Raw genomic sequence first — 15,075 nt, forward strand, 5'->3', positions numbered from 1 at the left:
TCATCCAAGATGGTAAGATTTCAAGGATTGACTCCTGTTTATGCAAGACTAGAGCTCTCTGTCCCTAGCCAAACATTTGAAGATCTACAGCAAGGGGTTAAGAGTCAATCAGTTAATTCCTGATGCTTGCCACCGCAGTGATGAGCCATGTAGAAACCATGAGCATGTGCACTGCAGTATTAGGAGACCTATGTATCATGGCTAAATCTAGGATCAACCAAAGTAGGACATAGTTACAGGAGGAGGGCTTGTCTCCTTGTCAGTGGCAACCTTGACCAGAAGTATGGTGAAATCCAACTGAACTCTTAGATTTTTTGCAGAAAAGGCTCCACAAGAGGGTCACGCTTTAGGAACACTGCTTTTCTGCTTCATCTTCTGCCTTCCTTTAGCCAAGCACTGCAGGCAGTGGCACTGGAAAAAAAAAAACTCTTTGGGGAAAAAGAAGAGATGAGAGAAGACAACTCAAGGAAGAAACAATTTGTACCAAATGGGACCAGTATGCTCAAGAAGAGACTACATAGTAGCAAGAGATACAGATACCAGCACAGAATTGTGTTTTGTTATAAAGGGTTCTTCAAAATCAAGGGGACAAAAGCAGATGATGATCAAAGCTAAATGAAGTTAAGCACAAAGCAACAGTTGTTAACAGTTTTAAAGTTAAGTCATTCGAACAGCTGATGAGAATTAGCCTATCACTTCACCGGAGTGTGGACAGTTAAGGTTTTCTGCACAATTTGAGGTGTATATAACATACTAGATAAAGGTCACCTGGACTGCCATAACAGGTGACTGGATTTCCACAACCATCTGAAGGTCTCCTAGCAAAGCATGCACTTTGTCATCAAGAGCAGGCATAGTCTGCAAGAGCTTATAATTTATCTTTTCCATGCATTGGTTTTCAAAAGACTATAAAAGGAAAACCATAAGCATTTTAGTCTGCAAGATATTCATGGGTTATGCCAAAGGTACTGCCTTCAAAAAGGTATGACAGAAGCTGGATGAAGAGACCATTAATGATAACTGACGACAGAGACTAGACATTTTTTCAATGTCTGAAGGGCAATACAGGAAAATCATCAGTGGAGGACAGACTACTCAGTATGTCCAGTCTCTAACAGTACTGTTGTCTTTACAGCAAATGCAAAACATTCCAAGAAGTGTTTCAAGTGTTTTGAAAGCTAACTTAAAATAATTAAGTTTGAGAGAGTAGAAGAGATTGCTCTCCAGTGGTTCCAACAACTAACACCACAAGCTAGAAACTGCTTTAATCATTGCAAATGCACCTGCAAGACAGGGGCATGGCCATGTCTTGCAGAAAGTCAACTGCTAAATCCAGATATGGAAACTCAATGAGTTTTAGTGATAGGTATACAGGAAAAAAAGCTCCCTCTTAAAAATAGACTATCGTTTTAGTACAATGACCTAAAAAATTACAGGTATGAGGCACTGGGCTAGAGCAATGAGATAATGGTGCTATTCAGATATACAAAAGGACAGAATAGGAAGGACAGTGGTAGAGACAGATCTTTAATCAATATTTGTATGTGCAGGGATATCACAGAGAGGCTAAAATTTAAAAACATTCTTGAACCATGTCAAAAGCCTTTCCACATCAGCCCACATCATTTCAAGAAACTCCTGGTGACTGGCAAGGTAATACATACAGTACCGACTACAAGTGCTAGAACAAGTACCACTTGCTAGGGTGCTTGTCATGATCTGAAGCTCATTGTGTCAAATAAATGAATGTCGTATATGAGAGTAGTATGAACTATGCTACTTGAGAATAGAGTGAAGCCTTCTTCCTGAGATGCAAGCTGAAGTCACATCCTAGTGAAACACACACAGAAAAATCACTTTTCTCCATGAGATATTTACTGATTTGAGAAAGCCATTGGTTACGGAGCTTGCAAGCAAAAGTAGAGTTTAAAGGAATAAACTAAGTCTACAGGAAAGGAATACAGTTCTGCTTCCACCTTTCAGATGCAAACTAGCACAACTGATACTTCAGATTCCAGTAATTCCATTTCATTACTGGAACTGATTAAAATGAGTGCTGTACAGGGGGAAGCGGATCAGGAAGGTACAGGTTGTATAAAAGCTCCAAGAGAAAACACCTGCAAGAACACTGTGCTATTTCAAGACTTCTGCATCAGCTGAACCTATTATGGAAAAGCACATTGAAGAGCGCAGTGTGTTTTCATGCACTGACAAAGACATGCTGTGGCTGCTGCAGCTACATCTTCTCCAGCTGCATGTTCTAGGCCTTATCTTGTTCTCACGGTGGCGTTCATTGCATCCCACTAAACTGGCTAAGGAAACCAAATCTGCCAAAGAGTAACCCCCCAAAGGGGTGGTGGTTCAACTTTTGGCCAGCTCAGCTTCATGAACTGGTTTATGATGGGGCTTAGAGAAATGTTGACTCAATCACTGGGGTGGGATGGCAGGATCACAGCAGCACTGAAGCATGCAGTGGGAGCAGAAGCCTTTGACAGTCCACTGACATTGTGCAGCTGATTTGAGATCTTCAGATAGGGTCATGAAGAGTTTTACTCATGAAGTTGTAGAAAATGTAGTAGCTACAGGGCTGAGTATGGAAAGCCAGTCTAAAAGCCCTCAAATCTGAAAGAACATCAATGTTTCTAATGTTGTTTATGAACTGCTGGTACTCACGTGATAAAGTCCAGAAAACTTGCTAGTGGCTCATATGCGTGGTTCCTCATATGACGAAACTCCACCACCATCTTCTCTTTCAGCTTGTCATCTATGACAGACACAGTGAGGGGGGAGGCTTCATTGGCCAAGAAATTGCCATAGTCTGTGCTCTGCAGGTGCAGTTTCAAGTCTAAAAAGGAAAGCACAACCCAGTTTTACAGGCTTTGTTTTTTCGGAACATAATTGAGGAAGTTGGAGCTCAGCAATTCTCCAGGCATTCCCTCTCTGAAGGATCAGCTAGACAGAAATCATGGCTTACATCATGCAGTTATATGTGCGATCAGTTTTGTCACTGACAACCCCAAAACACAGGAGAAGATCAGGTGTTTCACAATGCTAGCCTTGCCCCATCTTGAATGGGAAATAGTTTTTCAACTAACTGAGTGTATACCTATACTAGCTGTCCAGTGTGCTACACTTCGATTAAGATGGAAGGCTACTACTTTTTAGGAAGTACTAGCTTAAGTTTCTTTTTTTTTTTTTTCTTTTCTTTTTTTTTTTTTTTCCTCCGAGGTGTTAAGGGCATTAACACTTCCTGTAGTCAGAAGGGCTCTGGTCTCTGGTTTCGCTGAAGCAATCATAGAATGCTAGAATCGGTAAGGTTGGAAGGGACCTCTGGAGATCATCTAGACCTGCTCCCGCAGGGCCACCTAGAGCATGTTAGACAGGGTTGCATCCAGGCAGGCTTTGAATATCTCCAGAGAAGGAGACTCCACAACCTCTCTGGGCAACCTGTTCCAGTGCTCTGTCACTCTCACAGTGAAAAAATTCCCCCTTACATTCAGGCAGAACTTCCTGCGGTTCAGTTTCTGCCCATTTCCCCTTGTCCTGTCACATGGGACAACTGAAAAGAGTTTGTCCCCGTCCCCTTGGCACCCTCCCTTCAGGTACTTATACAGACTGATAAGATCCCCCCTCAGTCTTCTCTTCTCTAGGCTAAACAGGCCCAGCTCTTGCAGCCTTTCTTCATAGGGCAGATGCTCCAGTCCTCTGATCATATTCGTAGCCCTACACTGCACTCTCTCCAGTAGCTCCATATCTCTCTTGTACTGGGGAGCACTTGCTTGAAGAACTGTGTGTCATTGCCTACAAATCTAGGCTGCAGAAAATGAATCTGACGTGGCTCCAACAGGAACAACACTTGCTCAAGATGAAGCCCAAAACAGAGTTGGCTTAACCCAGCCATCTTTGGGCAAATCTGGAAACCTCACTTGACACTTCTGCCAACGTGAAACTCTTCAAAGACAGAAGGCAACATGCCACAAGGCAGGGAATAAGTCAGGAATCCAGTGGATCTGATATTTGATCCAGTAGATCAGACATTTCAAAACTGGTCCAGTTCTCTGCCTGAGGCTCAATTCGAAAATTTTGTAACCTTCCCTGTAAGTCCCTCCTGTCCTGCTCCCCTCACCTCAGAGCCTGTTATGCTGAAACCTCCAGTTCCTTTTGGTGTCATCACTGCCTACAACTCAGCTGTTATTTCTGAGACTGCAAAAAGCTGCCTTGCGATTTGGTCACTTCAAACTAGAGACCCACTGCCAGCAACGAATCTACTCAAAAAGTAGGATTTGCTGCACCATCTATTTCAGGAGGTGAGAGATGCATCACATTTAGTCAGATTATAGCCATACAAGTGGCAAGCTATGCCTTACGGCCTCTCCTTCGACAGCTCTGAGCAAAATCCCACAAACTGCTTGGCCACAGCCTTTTGTCCTGCTTGGGAAGGGAGTCAGCCTCAGAGTCTGCACCACAAGAACCAGCACATCGTTACGTTGTAACTGGAATCAGTAACCTGCTTATATAATACTCAGAATTAAGTTTTATAGAGCTAGCCACAAACTTCAGGAACTAGACTTCTCTGCATATCTTAGCATCCAAGAAAACAGAACCTACTTTCCAAAAATTGGACTAGATTTATAAACTCTGACTAAGTGCATCCCATAGCATATCAGTGCCTTAAGCAAGTCTATCTTCCCCAGTCACTCAACTAGTCACCAAACCCAGACAGCCTGCTTTCATGTAAGAAGGTTCAGGAGTTGTTAGTAGGACTAATTGCACGTCAAGCTTCTCAGTTAAGAACTGACTAATCCTGTGGTTTCACATATCTCCTGCCAGAGAAGGAACTGTCCCAGTAGTGCTATGACTAATAAGTAGACCCACTGCTGAGCAAATCTCAAGCTCTCTAAAAGTCCAAGTTCTTTGCTTGTAACGAGTTCAAATTGAGGTGGAGTTGACCTCTGGCAATGACAGCAGCACCTTAGCAGGGGCAGCTGCCAGAGATCTCGCACACTGCAGGCTGACAAGATGCTGGCTGTTGTCTTCTGCAGTACCTCTTCTCTGGCTGCCTCACGCTGCCTGTTGAAAGCAAGAGGCTTAAAGCTAGACACAAGCAACATCTGATGAACTTTTCCAGGTGCTGACTAACAAAAGCATGCTGCCCCAACATTTCTGCCATGTCTGCAATTGTTTTGAGAGGCATATTTGCCTGTTGTGGCATTTTTCAAATGGTTTCAACACTTTAAGAGACTGAGACAGCATTTGGCAAAGGAGTTCTTCTTGAATTACAACAATACTTTTGTTTTCTCTCCTCCCTCACAAACCTGGGAAGATAGGACCAGGTCACAACTTCCAAGAAACTGCCTCTTGCAAGAACACCATAGCTTGTCAGAGCATCCTCCCCCCCCCCCCCCCCCAAAAAAAAAGAAAGTCAAGTCAAGTAGTAGATCAGGAAGCTTAAGATTACCAAGACATGCACTTATAGAAACTTTCTTTCAGGCATTCCAGTTTTTATGTAGTTGGCCGTATATGTTTAAGGCATAAATACAGTTGAAGTTTAGTTCAACAAACTGCTCTGCAAACACTACAAATGGACTTTTCAGTTAACAGAACACATTCCCTTACTTGAGAAACTTCAAGTCCATAGTAATATATCCTTTCTTAAAAGTTTGCTTTGTCCAAAATCATCAAATCAAACCATTATTCAGTATTTCGGGCATCTTCAGTCACAAAAACCTGCCCTGTAAGCATTACTCAGATACTTAGTCATCCATGGCCCCATCAGCTTATGTTTCTGCACTTTCATTCTTCAGTATCTGCCCATGATTGCATGTCAGAGCTTTGGATCAAGTTAAAAGCTTCAAGTACCTTCCAGGAAAGTACTAATTTGTCTTTGCATGCACAGGCATGAAATTAGCTTTCATATCTTTGAGTTGATGTCTTCACACCGTTGTGTTGTAATCCCAAAATCTCAATCCCAGTGCCCAGGGGTCATCACCGAATATATAGGATTAAAATACGGTATCATGTTAGCCATCTCACTGGCCTAAGGTAGCAAAATAAATGAGCAAGGGATTACATCGCAGTTCACAGATCAGCTGCATCACCTGTATGCCCCTTCAGAACACTGCAGTTTTTACTGTTTGGTTTGTCACTATTTTGTCTGTTTATAACTACTTCAGACACTTCTGAAACTGATTCTCTGTGCAGTATCTGAAGAAAGGATCTGACCTGGGAAACACACAGAAATGCTTCATTCCCTGCAGAATTCAAGAACTGTTCTGTGGTTGTACAAAAGTCCACACAAATATCAACGACATGCCATCTTCCCATAGCCGGTAGTCAGCAAATTCCACTGCAGCATATTTGGATACATGGAACCGACTTCTATGGTCATTTTTCCCTAATCATTATTGTCTCTTATAGCTCTTCACCTTCTCTGTTCCAAAACTAAAATCTCAGGTCCAAGTGGTAGCCTATATTTCTAGCATAGTCCTTTCTGGGGTTGAATACACCCCTCCCAAAGCTCCTCACTAGGCACTACCAGGTCTTGTTGCCTTAGGAGCCTCCCAACCAGTTATTCCTCTTCTGATCCTTCCCCAGAGATGTGATGACCCCTTCTAGTCTAGCTGCATCTCTGCTAAGCTTTACCTCTACAAATCCTTTTCTTCAGCCTGAAATACACTGAACTAAAACATAGCTGTAGTCTTAGAGGTCTGGTATGCTAACAGGCTATTGGAATGAAATCTAGTGAAGCTGTTTAAGGGCTGGGCAGCAAATTATTCAAAAGTTAAGAAAATGAAGACAGTAGGAGTCTCATTTTGCAGGAATTAAGACTGGAGGAAGAAAGGAAGAAATACAGGACGTAAATAACCGACAAACTGAAGGAGCTTGACGGAAGCACTGACATTGTCAGAAGCACTGACAACGGAGGAGGCTGGACAAAGCATAAAGTTTAACACAGCAGCCTTTGCCTGTGGTAATTCTGCTGCATTAGTGGCCAGTGTTCACAGGACAGGAATGTGCTATGACTCTTCTGCAGGTCTCATTGTTCCCATATACTCTGCATCTATTAGATGAAGTCTTTTGGGAGCACGGCCAGTCCTCCTGCAGAGGCACAACATACCCTATCAAACAAAGTCCAGTTCTTCACAAAGGGCTCCTAGATGTCAGGAGCCATCCTCATACCTTGAAAAGTTTGTTCCTTGTGTACCACGTTAAGGCTTGCCTTCTATGTCTTGCAAGTTTGGGGCTCAGACTGGACCACTTCAGAAATTCAAGATGGATTTAAGTACTGCCACACTTCAGAAGCATCAAGCAGCCTCTCCTTGCTCAGTAATTCAGCAAAGAAGCTGCACAGGAAAGGACCAGTACACTACACACCCTTCCCCAAGACAAGATTATGTAGGGTGCTCCCCCATGGGCTGATGTGCCAAAAATGCACTCGGACACAGTCTTTACCTCTTCTTATAATGTCACTTCTCTAGAGAAGCTGTCTGCAAAATACTCCCCCTAAGACAGGACATATTGCCAATGCAATTAAGCTGAAAGAGAAACTCAGCTCCAACCCTTTGTGTCCAAGCTCAGCAATAGAACTCAAGAGAAAAGGTTAGCCAGCCTCTTCTGCTCCTCCTTCAGAGGACAGAGATAATGGAGAGCACTTAGTATGCAACAACATAAAGCATACATAGCCTCCAGGAGGCGAAAAAATTGATTAAGAAAAAAAAAAAAAAAAAGCAACGGGAGCAAAACAGTAAAAGCACTGCATTTGGAGGAAGCCTGTAGCACTCCTTGACATCCAGCTGTTGAAGCCAAGCAGATCACATGCACCCCTCTCTCAGGCAGGCCTTGGCTTTGGTGCATCTAGCCTTCCTTTCACCAGTTAGTGGGAAGACAGACACACTTCACCCCACAGTGGCTCAGCTGCGTGTCTTCTGCACCACCAGACAACAAAGGTAAGACAACATGGATTATCAGAAATAGAGTTCCTGTGAAGAAAATGGTGCATTTCTAGCAGAAGAGTTCTCCTTTTTTAACATAAGGAGCCAACAGTCTGCTTGAAAAAGCAGTCACTGCTTTCTGATCTCTACTTTGTGTATCAGGCAGCCTGTGCTTCAGTATCTTTCATCAATCTCTCCTCCATACAGAGAAGAAAGAAGAGGAGAAGGTGGGAGCAGAAATTAATGTCTTTACACTAAAGAAGCATTTAAGACAGCAAGTCTTTAGCAATCCACTTTTAGCTGAATAGTCTTAAAGCAGTGCTCACTTTCTGAGCAGCAAGGGCTACACAGAGTAACCCAGGAATCACTCTTCAAGGCTCAGAAAAAAAACAAACAAACAAAAAACACCACCTCAGTAACCCCAAACAAAGTAAGACCCCTCCTGCCCCCCCCCAGCGTTCTAGTCTTATCTTGCTCCATAACATCCAGCCCTGTATCAGTAGCTGTTTAGAGCACATACTTTGTATTGTCACAGACAGATTCATTCTACATGTAACAAGGTTCTGACATGTATAAGGATACCACTCAGGGGAGATCACTCTGTCCTGCAGGAGGTTTAGTGTCAAGTCATCAAGGATCTTCCTTAACGTTTTGCTACTTACCAGGAGCTCACATTTAGGATGCTGTGGAGAGGCTGCTGAAGCTTGCCAGCCCTCAGACAATTACCCTCAGCTGCTCTTCTACACAGATACCAATGATGCTGCCAGGTACTGATACTGAAGTATCAAATGTGACTACATGACTTTGGGGGTATTGCTCAAAGGCATGGGGCCCAGGTGATGTTCTCTCCAAATCTGATCATGGGAGAGAAGGGCCTGAGGAGGACTGAATAGATCCTGCAGGTTAACAATTGGCTACTCAACTGGTGCCAACAACCGAGTTTCAGGTTCTGTTACCATGGGACCCTCTTCAAGGGCCAACAACTGCTTAGTAGAGATGGGATCTACCTGACAAAATGGGGTAGAAGTATCTAAACCAACAGGCTGGCCAAACTGGTAAGGAGGCCTTTAAACTAGGAATGAGATGGGCAGAAGAGAATAAGTTAAGCAAGGAAGTATCAAACACGGTTGCAAACCAAAGAGCCTGGGGTGACATAAACCAAAGAGAACTGCTAATCAATAAAATAGAGCTAAGGTGGCATCATCCCATGTGTATGCATGGAAATAAGGAAGTAGTATCTATGCTATCACATTATAGGGAAAAACACCATGCCCCTTCTAGGAAAACAGAATCCCAGAGTGCCTCTCTGAAGTTCTTGTACGCTAATGCATGCGGCACAGGGAACAAATAGGAGGAATTATAAGTTTGTGTGCAGTTACAGGGCTACAGTCTCACTGGGATCACAGAGATAAATGGTGGGATAACTCACACAACTGGAAAGCTGTGATGGATGGATACAGGCTTTTTTGGAAGGACAGGCAGGAAGGTGAGGAAGGGGAATTGCCTTTTATGTAAGGGAGCACCTGGAATGCATCGATCTCTGCCTGAGGAGATGAGAGGTTAGCTGAGAACTTATGGACCAGGATTAGTGGGCAAACGAGCATGATCGACATTGTAGTGGGCATCTGCAACAGACCATCTAATCAGGAAGATGACCTTCTTCGGAGAGTTGGAAGAAACTTCACTTTCACAGGCTCTGGTCCTCGCTGGGGACTTCAAGTACCCCGATACCTGCTGGAAGAACACCACAGCAGGGCACAGTTATTTCAGGAGGTTTCTGAAGTGTGCTGATGACAACTTCCTAACACACGTGATAAAGGAGACAACAAGGAGAGGCACTCTGCTGGACCTCATATCTACAAACAAGGAAGAACTGGTCAGAGATTTGAAAGTCAGGAGCAGCCTTGGGTACAATGACCATGAGATGGTGGAACTCAGCATTCTGCAAGGACTGATCAGGACAAAGAGCAAGATCACAACCCTGAGCCTTAGGATAGCAGACTTCTGCCTATTCAAGGACATGCTTGAAAAAATACCATGAGATACAGCCCTGGAAAAAAGAAGTACCCGAAAGAGCTGGCTCATAGTCAAGGACTACCTCCTCCAAGCTGTAAAATGGTCCACCTCAACAAGCAGAAAATCAAGTAGAGGCTGCAGGAGGCCTGCATGGATGAACAAAGAGCTCCTGACAAAACTCAAACATAAAAAGAAATTGTAAAACAGGTAGAAGCAAGGACAGGTGACCCAGGAAGAATATACAGACACATGCAGGGATGTGGCTAGGAGAACTAAAGCCCATCTGGAGCTGCAACTGGCAAGGGACATGAAAGGCAACAAGGAAGGCTTCTGTAAGTACACACACAGCAAAGGGAAGGCTAAGAAAAATGCAGGCCCACTGCTGAATGGGGCAGGAGCCCTGGTGACAAAGAACACAGAAAAGACAAAGGCCTTCTTCACCTTCTTTACTTGTAAGACCAGCTCTCAGGAAGCCCAGGCCCTTGAGACCAGTGGGGATGTCTGGAGCAAAGACAACTTACCCTTAACGGAGGACGATCAGGTTAAGGTGTACCTTAATAACCTGGACACATACAAGCCCACAGGCCCTGACAAGATGCACCTATGAATGCTGAGGAAAGCTGGCTGATGTCATATCAAAGCCACTCTCAATTACCTTTGAAAGGTCATTGTGATCAGGAGAGGTTCCTGAGGACTGGAAGACAACAAATGTCACTTGTATTTTCAAAAAGTGCAAGAAGGAGGATCCAAGGAATTACAGGCTGCAGGCTGGTCAGCTTTACCTTAATCCTTGGGAAGGTGATGGAGCAATTAATCCTGAATACTGTTTCCAAAAATCTAAAGGACAGGAAGGTGATTGGAATAGTCAGCATAAAGACAAAGAGGAAATCACTTAACTGACTTGATGGCCTTCTATAATGAGATAACTGCTTTAGTGGATGAGGGAGAGAACAGCAGATGTTTTTTACATTGATCTTAGTAAGGCTTCTGACACTGTCTCCCGCAACATCCTCACAAACAAACTGAAGTGCAGGCTATATAAATGGTCAGCGAGGTGGTCTGAAAACTGGCTGAGCTGCTGAGCTCAGAGGGTTGTGGTGAGCAGCATCGAGTCCAGCTGGAGGCCCTGTCACTAGCAGCACCCCGCAGGGGTCAATCCTGGGGCCATTACTGTTTAACATAACGACCTGGATGACAGGATAGAATTTGCGGTAAGTTGGCAAATAGTGTAACACCAGGAGGAGTGGAACATCTGATGATTGTGCTGCTGTTCAGATGGACATCGACAGGCTGGAAAAGTGAGCGGAGAACAAACTCCTGAAGTTCAACAAATGAAAGTGTAGACTCTTTCACCTGGGGAGGAATAACACCATGTACCAGTACATGGTGGGGGTTGACTAGCTTGACAGCAGCTTTGTAGAGAAATATATTGGAGTCCTTGTGGACATTGACTTGAACATAGGCCAACTATGCGCCCTTGTAGCAAAGAAGGTCAATGGTATGCTGAGCTGCATTAAGAAGAGAGTTGCCAGCAGGTCAAGAGAGGTTATTCCTCCCCTATCCTCCCCACTGGTGAGGCCACATACATACTGTGTCCAATTCTGGCCCCCTCAGTGTAAGACAGACATGGATTTACTGGAACAAGTCCAGTGAAGGGCCAAAGACAATTGACTGGAGTGTCTCTCATGTGAGGAGAGAGAGAGTTGGGACTGGTTAGCCTGGAGAAGAGAAGGCTCGGGGCGGGGTGGAAATCTTATCAATGTGTATAAATGGAAAGATGTAAAAGGATGGGGATATATTCTTAGTGCTGCCCAGTGAAAGGTGATGGGCACAAACAGAAACACATCTGCAGTAACTTGCATTGGACAATCTAGTTCACTGCTTGAATTTCAAGGCTTATCTTAAAGCAAACTAAAGCTCTCACACAGAAGTACTCCAAGACACAAAGCGAAAGGTTTCAGGGAAAGATTATAACACAAAGGGAAAAATGAAGTAGATAAGGGGGATTATGGGCCTGAAAGCCTGTCAGTATCTCTGAAGGCTCCAGTTCCCTTTTTTGAAGACAATATGAAAGGAAGCTATTGTTGACAAGATGCAGAGAATTCATATTACCAGAGCAATTTGCATTAACTGTTCATACTCATCCTCCAACAGGAGTGGGCTGCTCTTATTTCAAATCATCAAATTTACTCATGCAAGTCACTTTATCCACAGAGCAAGTCATTTCTATGGCTTTGTAGAGGCAATATTGAGCTCATGGCTCCCAAACTCCGCTGTTAGGTCTCCTGGCAGGCCTGCCAGGATCCAGCGCAGAGAAGAGGTGTACCAGCTTACCATATTTATACCTCTCATCAGGTGTGATGAGGTTCTGCTTATCACTGTCAAAAAACCCAAGGACTAATTCCCAGTAATGATGAAAAACCATCATATTGCTCCATGTTAAAACTAGACATTTCTAACAGTTAGTACCAAGCTGAGAAAAGCTATTAGAAGTGAAAACAGTGGGAGAGTAGACCCCAGTGGAGAGCAGTGCTACAAACTCACTATATGGGGCCTCAACAAGTTCCATAGCTGAAACAGCATTACACAGGGAGCCAGATCTTTAGATGGATATAGCTGCCCTAGAGCAGATGCGACATCAGATTACTGTAATCCACAACTACCTCAGAAATCACTGAATGCAGCACTGTAGAAAGCAAGAATGAAAGACCAATACAATTTGTATTTCCACAGATTACAGCCACCTATGTACCAATCTCTAAGGCAAGCGATGCCCAGGATGGGGTGAAACGTCCTGCTGCCGGGTTTTATCACACCAGTCAGCTTCCCTACACTGGCATATCAGAAAGAAGTCTGTGACCCAGGTTGAGTTTCCTATACTGTTGCTGTGGAACCAAGAGGAATATTAGAGCTGAAGAGCCTGGAAATAAGAGATTAGTGAACACCCCTTGAAGATAAAGGAATTCCTGTTTCTAAAGAAGATGCTTCTGTTCACTTTCTTGGCTCCATATACGTTTTGTAGTACTGACCATGAAAGATCAACAATAAGGCTTGCTTATAACCTATATATTCCAATACCTGACTGAATTTCATTTCCTAAAGTTGCACCACTGTTCAACTCTATCAACAGCTTTTTATTCTCAAGAGCGGATGCCGAACCTCTTGTTGGCTACAACAGCTTTTAATAGCTGGAGAGAGCTCTGCCTCCTTTTGGCTAGGTGACTCATAAGTTTATCCAGGACAGATTCAAGTCAAGAACAGATCTGGTTTACACAACTGAACTAGAGGTAGGCAGCTAGAAGCCCTTCACTGACACCTTGTGTCAGAATTAGGAAGTAGGCTAAGCAGCTACCAAGAACTATCCAACACATGCCAACAGCACACAGGAACTGTCTCAAAAACAATTAGTGTCAGGCCTTCTGGAGCTGAAAGAAGTGATTAAACAAACCTGCATAGAGTTTCAAGAGAAAACTGAAGCCAAAACATCTCCTGTGCCCTCCCTTCACTCCTGGTCATGTGCTCCAGCCCCTTCTTCAAGCCAGCTTAGGAGCCTGCCCCATCACACTGAGTTATTTGGCTCCCTATGACAGCAGTTAACTGATTAAACAAGAAGGAAGAGTTTCAGTCAGCTTACTTTGTGATCAAACAAGCAGAGATGGCAGGGCATCACATGGAAAAGCATAACCTACCCCTTCTGGCAGCATCAAGCTGTCAGCTCAAGCTCTGAATCACAGTCAGCTCTGTCGTGTTTCCAGATCATCACAGGCACACAAGAGGGAGCAGGATTTCAGAGCTGGAAGCATCTCATTCTCCAAGCAATGTCAAGACCAGCGAACTGCAAGGAAAAGGCCCAATGCAGACCAGCCAGATGCCCAATTCCCGTGGCCAGTCCTGGAACTGCATTGGACCTTTAGGAGTCAAGTTAGTAATCTGCTCTAAAACTGTGACTACTTGCAAAGCTGGAATAACATACAAGAAGAGGTAGCAAAGACAGGAGAGATGGAGAAGAGTGTACAAGTACTTATTTTGGCTGTCAGTAGGCTCACCACTACCTAGATTTAGTGAAGACAAATAGCTGGCAGAGAAAGAAGGGGCTTTAAAGTCTACTGAATACAGAAAATAGGCATCGAGATAGAAAAAGTAAAACTGAATGAACAGAGGAAGGATATGATCTCACCAAAGTTCTTCAAATGTGATCAAGAGCAACATTCCTTTGAAGAAGAAACCTTCTACAACTGCATCCCATGCAGGGATGAAGAAAAAGCTGAGGAGGATTCAAATCAGCAGTGATCTCAGAACAGCCTTTAAGCTCTGAAAGGAGCTTGACTAAGAGCACAACAGCAGTCACCAGAGAGCTGTCACAGATGTAACAGTTAACATCAACACAATCTTATGGGAAGTCCAAACCAACTCATTCCAGACACAGAAAACCACTAACCAGCTAAGTTTACGCAACTTGGTTCAAAAGGCAAAGAAGGGAGAAAAAAAAGGGGAAACTATAAACATAGAAAGACTCCAAAGAGGAAGTAATCTATGGAGATGATGATAACAAAGTGACAGTTTCAGGCATGTTGAAACTTCTGACAGCACAGATACCCTCCTTCAGATCCTGGGCTCTGTGCTAAGAACAACAAAGATTGCTGCAAGCAAAGAGCATAGGAAGAGTCTGCAGAAAAGAAGCTTCTGTCCTAAGTAAAAATATCCTGGATATTTTTAAGGTAGCGACTGCGGCAAGCCTCAGCATTCTGTTCTCAGAAATGGACTTGAATGGAAGAGTCCGACTAGCAGCAGGAATCCCCATTTTCTACAGTGGTCTTCAATATATGATGTCATTCTTATTACAAATGCTGACATTTACAAGCAACTATTTCTACAAGCTTTGCCCGCATAACAAGATAAGAATAATAAGAAGAATGAAATGATAAGAATGGAACTGATCTTAAATTCAAATACAGAGAGAAAGAAAAGATTAACAAAGAGCAATAGAGAGAAAGAAGGCAACATCTATTGAAATATGACAAGTTCTGTGGTCATCTGAGTTCATCAAAAACAAGCAGTTTGACTACTGCAAATAAGATCTCAGCTGTATTTAAAAGCCTAAAGATATATTGTATAATATAGATATTCC

At 43.5% G+C, this 15,075-nt stretch overlaps 1 protein-coding gene across 2 annotated transcripts in view; it reads right to left on the bottom strand.

The window, feature by feature from the left end:
- Positions 1 to 15,075, bottom strand: part of ATP6V0D1 (ATPase H+ transporting V0 subunit d1) — a 40,624-nt gene that overhangs the window by 23,711 nt on the left and 1,838 nt on the right. Inside the window, exon 2 of one of the 2 annotated variants that reach the window (XM_062586695.1) lies at positions 2,674 to 2,764. In XM_062586695.1, the coding sequence (XP_062442679.1) occupies positions 2,674 to 2,764 (91 nt within the window). Of the gene's footprint in view, positions 1 to 2,673; positions 2,846 to 15,075 lie in introns of both variants that reach the window. The other variant, XM_062586694.1, reaches the window with a different exon arrangement.

The sequence above is a fragment of the Rhea pennata genome, chromosome 13 (assembly GCF_028389875.1).
Source record: "Rhea pennata isolate bPtePen1 chromosome 13, bPtePen1.pri, whole genome shotgun sequence".
NCBI lineage: Eukaryota > Metazoa > Chordata > Aves > Rheiformes > Rheidae > Rhea > Rhea pennata.